A 10,030-nucleotide genomic window follows, 5' to 3' on the forward strand; every position below is an offset into this window, starting at 1 on the left:
TGCTAACTCAAAGCACATCATGCATAGATAATAATGCGGAGTTTTTCTTTTGTAGTGTTTCATTGGCAAGCCACAATTATGGGACCTGTAAGTATTCTAATTCTTGTGATGTAATATTAAACTAGTAGTTCTTATTCAGGAGGAAACTGTGGGATTTTTTGTTTTACTTTTTTTTTTTTTTTAACTTCCCTTACCAGGCTTTAGTTCTAGGCATACTACTTTAACAGAAAATGAAGGGGGGGGATCAGTCGAATGATTATTTTATTGCTGGAATGTTTTATGAGGACATGTATTTCAGCTGAAGTGATCTGTAGAGCAATGTTGGGCATTATCACTTATTGTCTAGAAACTTAGTTTGCATTTAGCTTTTTCTAAAGTTTGAATCTGGCATGAACTTTGTAGTAGGAGCTGGTCCCAGTGTCAGAAATTAGTTGGGATGCTTTTGTGTGGATCTAAGAACAGGGAATGCTTATTTGGTTTGGTGTCATCTACTGAGATCTTGAATAGTTTTAGGAATAGAAGGGAAGAAGTCACTGAAGTGTGATGTGCCAGGTATGACTGACTGGGGGGGAAAAAAAGTGTGTGTTAAATGTATAATAAGCATCTGACACCTGAATGTGACTTTTTCCTTGTTAAAGAAGGCGAATGTTTGCCTTTACTGAAAATGTAACCTGCAAACACCTGACATCTGGAGTTTTCAGGGCTGGTTTTCTGTATTTAGAAAACAAAACCTTCTGTAACTTGAGAAGACAAATATTGGATGCCAGTAGAACTGCAGCCACAATGTGATGCTTCTGGTGAGGCTAGAGAGGAGGAATTAAATATCAGTGATGCTGAATTGCCCTGACTTTATATAGAGCTACAAGTGTGGTTTTAGGAGGTGGCTACAGAAAATGTGCTTGTTACTAATTCAGCTGACTGGAAAAATAGCTCTCCATTCCAAAATATCTGCTCCTCATTGATTGTAACTAGGTGCCTCACAAACATAAAGTTGTTTAATAGCTATATTTGCATCAAGAAGAGTGTGGCCAGCAGGTCGAGGGTCCTCCCCCTCTACTCTGCCCTGGTGAGACTGCATCTGGGGTATTGTGTCCAGTTCTGGGCTCCCGGGTTCAAGAAGGACAGGGAACTGCTGGAAAGGGTCCAGCAAAGGGCTGCAAAAGATGATTACAGGATTGGAGCATCTTTCTTATGAGGAAAGGCTGAGGGACTTGGGTCTTTTTAGACTAGAGGAAAGAAGACTGAGGGGGGATCTTATCAGTGCTTACAAATACTTAAAGGGAGGATGGCAGGGGGTTGGGAACGGTCTTTTTCAGTGGTGCCCAGTGATAGGACAAGATGTGATGGGCACAAACTTGAGCATCGGAAGTTCCACCTAAACATGAGGAGGGACTTCTTTCCTTTGAGGGTGGCAGAGCACTGGCACAGGCTGCCCAGAGAGGTGGTGGAGTCGCCTTCTCCGGAGACATTCAAAACCCGCCTGGACACCATCCTGTGCAACCTGCTGTAGGTGACCCTGCTCTGGCAGAGAGGTGGACTAGATGATCTCCAGAGGTCTCTTCCAACCCTGACGATTCTGTATGTTCATGTTTAAAAGACAAAGAATGTTCTGCACTGTACTGAGAGTGATTTTATGTGGCTGGTGTCTGTGTGGTCATAAGGTATTGAGGGTTGGACTAGATGATCTCCAGAGGTCCCTTCCAACCCTAACAATTCTGTGAATTCTGTATTAAACATCAGTTGAATTTAAATTGGGATTCTTATTTTTAGCTTCCCCTTCTGGTTTAATAATGTACAGCTCCTTTTTTCCCCCATATGATTCCTGTGGTGTCAAAAGGTCTTCATTCCTGTTTCAAGATTGGGCAGTATCCTGACAGAAGTGTGGTGTTAGTAGTTCCAGTGCTCCTGTGGTGTTGCTTAGTGCCTTTAATAACAGACGAGGATTGTAGAACAAATCATCTGGCCTTCCACCTCTGCAATATGATATCATACAGGTTGTGATTTTCTTAGATGTAAGAGAACTTGCATTGGTTTAGCACATTCTAAGAGGGGTTTCTGTAACAGCTAAAATGTATCCCCAGAGTATGTGCAGTTAAAGGGTTGCTTTCTGGTTCCTCAAGGCCTCACATAGTATCTATTGATCAAATACAAGAGATTATATCTTAACTGCTAGGTTTGCAGCAGAGATTGGGTAGGGTGTCACCAATATGTTTACGGGTGTAAGTCCCTTGTCTTGTGTTGCAGAATTTAATTTTCTGGTATTTAACTAAGTAATGTACAGTTATTTCCTTACATTGGTGGAATGTTCTTGCGATTAATGTGAACATTCAATTTACAAATAACTGAGAAGTGTACCCTGTGTATCTCTCATTCATTTTCCCTGGCCCTTATTCTGGAATTAAAAGCATTGTTGTAGTCTTCAGGTTAAACAATGAGGTTGTTTCAAGTAAAAACTTACATCTTTCTGCTAATAGTTAACACCTGAATGAATTATCCCTATAATTGTTTCCTTGGAGCAGGGAAATGTAAAATACTCTTATAGACCAGAGTACAGTGAATTTCTAATACAGGAAGGGAGGAAGATTTCACTTTAATCTTGATGGGAGTTTTTTTTTGTTCGGTGGTGCTGGTGGGGTGATTATTTTTTTTTTTGTTTTGCTTTGTTTGGGTTTTTTTACAATGAACAAGGAGTTGGCTGCGTATCCCTAAGTGTTCTGCAGGGCTGAGCAACACCTAAGCCAAGGACAGAGTGAAGGAGGGGATGGAAGGCCCTTAGACCTGTTGTGGCCGCTTGAAGCTTGAGTGGTCATAACAAGCTCCAAACACAGAACTTTGGGTTTTTGAACCTGACAGGACCCCTACTCTGTTAACATTACTTCTTGGAGTTGTTTCAGAGGTATTTGGATGCTTTTGTCAAGTTGTCCTGGGTGGATTTTCAGAGTAGCTGTTTTTTGTGAAGCATTAGCTCAGAGAGGTTCATCCAGAAAATGACCTGTATCTGTTTTGTATTGCTTACCTTAGGAAGTAGTAATTAAATTGTAATTGCATCTTTCTTGTATTGATGGATTAAACAGTTCAATTGTGTAAATAAATTTCCTCTCCTTTTATTTATTTAAAACAACATCTTCAGTGATATTTAGTCCTAAAGATGATAATAGGGGAATTATTTGTTTGCTTTGACAGAATGACAGTCCGTATCAGGGTGGTGTATTCTTCTTGACAATTCACTTTCCCACAGACTACCCTTTCAAACCACCTAAGGTAAGTGTTGCTTTCTCATTTGTGAAATTAGTGCTCTTTAAAGAACCAAGTACAGGACAGAAACTGTCAGCATCTGTTTTGTAGTATTGTCATGTTCACTTCTGTACATTCTTACAGTCTCTTAGATGGCTAGGTCCCTCTCCAACTACCACAAGAATGGGTGTGTTAGCATATATTTTAGGAGCAAATTCATATATGTGAATTCTGAATGTCTTGGGTTTGTTTCTGTTTTTCTGAATTGATAGGAAGACTCATTAGCTTTGTGTTACTATAATAGAATTATTGCCGAGAGGACTGTCAGGTCTTACAGTGTAGCTGTTTGGGTTGATCTATAGGAATGGGAGACTATGGACTGGAATTAACTTGCTGGGTGCCTAAAATCAGTGAAGATGGTATCTGTTAAAATTTGGTGGTGATTGTGAAATATGATTTTTTTTTTTTTTTGTAGCTTTATCAGCCACTAGCATTCTCTTGCAATTTTCAGTCAGTATGAAAGTGCACGCTTGGAGTCACCACAATGTTTGAAGTTTTTTAGCTCTGTGATAGCAGTGTTACCATGGTTCAGGCACTTCTGTTGAGTGTCTTCATCATGATGCAGGCACCTGTTATTAAAACACAGCCTCATACTTGCCCTCTCTCTGTTTGAAATAGAGTGCCTGGTAATTGGAAGCTGAGAGGTTGTGCCTTGGGTGCATTTCTGTGAATTTGATGCAGTTTAACTGCATAATCCTTTTCTTTTAGAGTAAATTGAGTTGACTAATAGCTTGACTGAGAAAAAAGGGTGACGTCATTGTCGTCACAGACCAAAACACACTCTTCATATTTTTTTTGTTGCAGGTTGCATTTACAACAAGAATCTATCATCCAAATATTAACAGTAATGGCAGCATTTGTCTTGATATTCTAAGATCACAGTGGTCTCCTGCTTTAACTATTTCTAAAGGTAACTCTTGTGAAGGAGAAACATTTCCATCTTTTGTTGAATACTGTGCTTCTAGCTTTGATTGTCTTGAATTCTTACTCATCGCTTGATTTTTCTCTTATTCATTCTAGCCTGTGTTTTGCCAATTTGATAATATCTTACTGTGTTTTTAATGGATATTTGTTTTTTCTAACACCACCTGCTATGTGGCTGTTTAAGGGCCTTGTCTGGCCACTTATTTGCTTCAGTATTTTTAGCAGAGCTTACTAGCTTGGTCCCAGAGGAATCTGCCAGCATTTGGATTGAAACAGGTCTGTGGTGTATTTGAGCTGAGGCTGAGAAACTGCTTGTTTGCAGCTGTCCCTGTAGATACACACTTGCATATTAATTTAAAGATTAATTTAAGTCAGTTTTTAATAATGAAATCTGCATAGTTTTTTGACTGAGTCTGTCTAGAATTACATGCAGCGTTATATTGGCATATCTGTGTGGTAGATGAATAAAGGAAAACTGTTAGTGATATATGTTGCTTTCTGCCACTGTGCACTGGTGTTGTATTACATCATGAACTAAGCTTACTGATTCTACTTCAGGATAAATTGATGTTGTGCTGCAATAGAAGCTTTGTAGCTTTTCTCATTTCACTGTAATAAATAACAGTTAACTCTCAAATATTTTCACGATGATCAAATTTTGTTTTGCCTCAAAGCCACTGGTCACTCTGGCTTCAAAAGATCTATCAAAGAGCTCTTTTGTCTATAGAACTTGTAATTCCCGTCTGTCCAAAGAGTAGGTTTGCGATTTGAATGTGGATTCCCTACATTTTAATGCTGTCACTATTGTTTTTCTTTCAAAGCTTCTGTGAGAGTAGAGGATGAAGTCCTCATAGCTACCTACAACAGCATTACTCCTCTATTTTACAGCATGTGTGTAGTTTTATCAGTGCAGACCAGGGTATTGCTACCTTACAGGCAGCAGAGAAAGAACTCAGTCTGTTTTTTTTTTTTAAAAATAATAATTTGAAGTTCTAGTGATTAAAACCGTGGAACATGCTGGTCATCAGAATGCATAATAACATGCTTTTGTTGGCTGCTATGTTGCGTCATAGTGCAGGGGACAACAGTGCTGTTATCATGTGTGCTTAGTGGCAGCTCTAAGTATTGGGAAATAGGAAACAAATAATTCTTAAAAACTTTTAAGTCTGTCTTTTATATTTAGAGTGGGTTACAAATTTATTTTGGCCATGTATCAGGAAAAGGATTGCTAGGTTCTCTCCTATGCTGACATCGTGCTAATGCAAAGATCTGTGCTCCGTTGTTTCTGAGATTGTTGTTCCTGTTTTGCTATTGACATTCTTTTTTTTTTTTTTTTAGTTCTCTTATCCATTTGTTCACTGTTATGTGATCCAAATCCAGATGACCCACTAGTGCCAGAGATTGCACGTATCTATAAAACAGACAGAGACAAGTAAGTACAGAGTTGCGTAAGACTAATATTTTAACAAACTTTGTGAAGAGTGCATTGTCAGACAGCAATTGTGTTGAGTGAGCCTTTTGTGAAAATCTGGGATGGAGAGAACTTGCGTGTCAAAGAAGTACCTATTCTTGGTAGTGCATAACTTAAAAACAAAGGGGCTTAGTATCTTTGATGCTGTGGGTGAAGGAGACTATTCTTTTCTTGTGTGTGTGGCAGTGTTTTAAAGTATGTATTGCCCGGTTTTTTGCTTACCACACATAAATAGAATATAGTTAGAACTTCATATTGAGGAAAAGACGGCTTCGTTATTTTGGTGCTTTCTTTTGGTAGCAGCTTGGTCTTTAATTTTGGTGCTCCCCTTGTAAAAAAGGCTTCATAACTCTTTTCCTATTGGTGATGAAACAATTTTTTTTCACCCTTATGTGTTTTTAACATTTTCCACAGATAGAATTATATGAAGTAGGCTTTGTTTGTTTTATATATATATTAATGCTAAATATACTTGTCCAATTAGGTACAATAGGTTAGCAAGAGAGTGGACAGAGAAATACGCTATGCTGTAGGGTAAGAATATCTGCACATTATGGTGCATTTAACAAAATGGAAACTTGTCAGCACTTGGGTGCTGCATGCTCTAAGGCACTGATTTAACTAACAGATAATGGATGCACCAGTTACTGAACTTGGATATTTAACAGCTTGATCTGTGGTTAGTGTGAAATGTATTGGCTAGTCACTATTTCTCACAGATACTGCTCTTGCATGGCCAAAAAAAAAGTATGAAATAATTTTTTAGTTTTGAGCCAGCTTATCAACTCGTTCTGGTAAGTATTTACCCAGATTTTGTCAAAATTTTGTTGAAAGTGATGCCCTGTAGCAAGACCTCCTGCATAGACTTGGGTGAATTTAGACAATCCAAATTTCAACTTTTTATTATTCAGCAGTGTCTGTCTTCTACATATAAACTAGGAAAATGTATGGGGATTATGTTCTGCTTGTATAGTTGAAAATTAACTTCTTACTGACAAGCATGGAGTTAAGTATAGACTAATTGTCAGCTCAATTCCTGTGGAAATAGTGTACTTAAATACTCTTTAATGTCCTTTCTAAAAATTGTTTGAGCAGTATATTCATTGTGGAAAGAGAGTATTAAGTGTGAAGAAATGCTTACTGCTGTTTCACTCTCAAATGGGAAATTTGACATTCTGTATCCCATTATATTATTAACCAAGTAATCTTTACTTATGGCATGTGATACTCTGTAATCTTTCCCTAAGGACAGTATTTAAACAAAATGCTCCCCTAGCCTCTCCCGCCCCAAGTGGTCTGTATTCTTTCCCCTTCAGTAGTTTTTCACAACAGACTTCTAGCAAATCTGCTTGTCTTGAATTTGAAGTGTTTCATATAAATTAGAGAATATCCTAGTTAGTCTAGGGAGGGATTTGCTCAGTTTTTTTAGTTCGAGTACATCTTAGTATAGAAAGAGACTTCTCTTAGTGTGAAGGGAATAGGGAGGTGGGGATAAAGTGATACTTAAATCATTAACTGTGTAGGAAATTGTAATTTTCATGCTGACGCTAATTCAATTTCTGGTTTTGTTTGCAGGTACAACAGAATATCTCGGGAATGGACTCAGAAGTATGCCATGTGATGCTACCTTAAAGTCAGCATAACCTGCATTATAGCTGGAATAAACTTTAAATTACTGTTCCTTTTTTGATTTTCTTATCCGGCTGCTCCCCTATCAGACCTCATCTTTTTTATTTTTTTTGTTTACCTCCTTCCATTCATGCACATGCTCATCTGAGAAGACTTTAGTTCTTCCAGCTTTGGACAATAACTGCTTTTAGAATCTGTAAAGTAGTTACACAAGAACAATTGCCCAAGATTCAGAATTTTTTTTAATGGAGCATGTGTATTATGTGGCCAATGTCTTCATTCTAACTTGGTTATGAGATTAAAAACAAACATTCCTCACTGCTCTAACAGATACTGAAGATATCACCTGAAGGGGGGAGGGGAGATGGATGTTCACTTTTCTCCCATCAAAGAAGTAACATTGCTGTAGCAACATCCATCTTGTTCCAAACCTTCCAGTGTTAGAGAACTGAGGTTTTTATTATATGCTTTTGCTCATAACTGATGTGTCTGGAGAATTGGTACTGAATCTATAGCATCAGCAGAACAGAAAATGTGATGTATCTTATGCATGTCAATAAAGGAATGACCAGTTCTTGTTTTACAGAGAATGGAAATTGGAAGTCCAACATCCCTTGTATTCCAAAATAGGGTCTAAGAACATTTTTGTAATTCATTTAAATTTTGTTAGGAGGCTTGGAGCTATTAGTTAATCTGTCTTCCAAAACACTGTTTAATATAGCACTGAATAAATGATGCAAGTTGTCAATGGATGAGTGATCAACTAATAGCTCTACTAGTAATTGATTTATTTTCTTCAATAAAGTTGCATAAACCAATGAGTTAGCTGCCTGGATTAATCAATATGGGAAACAAAATCTTTTGTAAAAGCAAAGCTGGTTTTTGTATATACTGTTGGGATTTGCCTCATTGTTTAACATCAAATAATGATGTAAAGTTCAATAGAGTGAATCTTTTGCCATTTTCAGTTATAATGCTCAGTCTGTTGCAGGTTGACACATTGTTCGGCCTGATGTATGCAGAATTAATAAGCTAACATAGTAGTGTAGCCTTAGTAGCGTGCTACACATGGTGCTGGGAGCCCAGCGTTCAAGGATGGACTTGGGACCCAGCAGATCTGAAGTGGTGTATTGTGGAGATACTTCCTGATGCACCTGTGTTTGCTGACTGAGAACCTTTTTCTTCACCTTGTACGCTTGACAGCTGAAAGATCTTAATGTGGGAGTAATGATGAGGCAAAAAAAATATAAAATAAAGTACTGTTTTGATGTGGGAATTGTCATGAGGCTGTGTTGAAGTGACTTTACTATATGGGATGTTCGTTACCATTGAAAAGGACTTGTTCAGCCATGCTGCCATTTACATTGATGACTATTTTAATGCAACAGACACTTTCCTCATGTCAGGTGACTAAACGTGAATAAAGACTCATTGCTATTGGATTTTTGTTCTACAAGAAACATTGTCTTGTGCCATTAGTTTATCTTTGCAGCAACAAGGGCATTATTAAACATCCGGCTCTCCTCTTTCCTGCCCTCTTCCTTCATATTTTTCCTTGTTTGATTTTTTTGGTCTCCATTCTTAACATCCATAGCTTCATTTTCTCTAGTCTTGTACTATCAGTTTATTGTGCATCTGTGACTTCGCACTGGCACCACTTTTGCACTGCTTATAGTTATGTACATTCTGATTCCTTGTCCCCACATGGATGTGGAAAGCTAGATGTAAAATAAATGTTAAACCTTAATTTTTATAAAAATTTGAATATGTAGTTTGGACATGGTTTGTTCTGGTTCTAAACTATGAAAGTGAACTTCTTTTAAAGTCTAGTTGGCTTGAAATTTAGAAACCTGGGCTCCCTTTAACAGCGCATGCCTCACTGAAATGACGTTCTGAAATTTGTTAATGAAGTTGTAGTTCATGCAGTTTCTGCTTTGCTAACCAAAGATTTTTGCTTCCAACATTTTGCTGGAAAATGGAAATACTTAAAATACAGCTGCCAGTAGCATTATGACTGAGGTAAAAGTTTATATTTCTAAGCTTTCAAACATGTCGCTCTCACCTTTGTGGTATTTGTGTTAATTTGATGCTTATTACTTTGTCTTGGATTTTTACCCGCTAAAATCACTTACATAGTCTACTGAAAAGATGTCTTGTGAGATGTAAGGCACTAGGTTTTATAAACCTCAATGAGGTGTGGATGAGGGAGAAGATAGTAAAGTTTGATATGGAAGATAGAAATCTTGTTTGGACCACTACATAGTTGTCTTGTACATCTGGTACTTCTGTGATAATTTTCTGTAATTAGAAGATGTGTATTTTGATGAAAGAATGATGGGTGAATTGTAGATGTTATATTTCGATGCCGGAGGTCATGCTGAGACTTAAAATTTTACCTTTGTGAAGTGGGAAATAGCAGGTGTTTTGTCCTTGAAGCAGTCTCGGTAGTGCCTTGTTCAGGCTTCCTGTGGAAGTTATATTTGGGCTTGCTGTTCAAGCAGGGGTGGGGGCAAGAGGGGGAGCTGGTTCACATGAGCTAGTAAGATGATGAAAGAATTTTAGAACTTTTACCAAAAACAGAAAGCTGAATTAGTGATTACCTCTGAGTCATCTACCTACCAAAACCACAGAGCGTCTAAAAAGTACGTAGTAGATCTTGATTACTATGAAACATATGGAGGGGAAGAAAAGACTTGCAAATTTTTTAATTTC

At 37.8% G+C, this 10,030-nt stretch overlaps 1 protein-coding gene across 2 annotated transcripts; it reads left to right on the plus strand.

Moving 5' to 3' along the window:
* Window positions 1-33: 33 nt before the first annotated feature.
* Window positions 34-9,077, plus strand: UBE2D3 (ubiquitin-conjugating enzyme E2D 3). 2 transcript variants are annotated; one of them, XM_009885506.1, is made up of 6 exons: window positions 34-87; window positions 3,184-3,261; window positions 4,099-4,204; window positions 5,557-5,650; window positions 6,174-6,223; window positions 7,265-9,077. In XM_009885506.1, the coding sequence occupies exons 1-5, from the start codon at window positions 34-36 to the stop codon at window positions 6,220-6,222; spliced, it is 381 nt and encodes a 126-aa protein (XP_009883808.1). In that variant the 3' UTR covers window position 6,223; window positions 7,265-9,077. The 2 variants fall into 2 exon arrangements, with proteins under 2 accessions (XP_009883808.1, XP_009883809.1); XM_009885507.1 differs by lacking the exon at window positions 6,174-6,223.
* The last annotated feature ends 953 nt before the right edge of the window (window positions 9,078-10,030 follow it).

The sequence above is a fragment of the Charadrius vociferus genome, unplaced genomic scaffold (assembly GCF_000708025.1).
Source record: "Charadrius vociferus isolate BGI_N301 unplaced genomic scaffold, ASM70802v2 scaffold55, whole genome shotgun sequence".
Taxonomy (NCBI): domain Eukaryota; kingdom Metazoa; phylum Chordata; class Aves; order Charadriiformes; family Charadriidae; genus Charadrius; species Charadrius vociferus.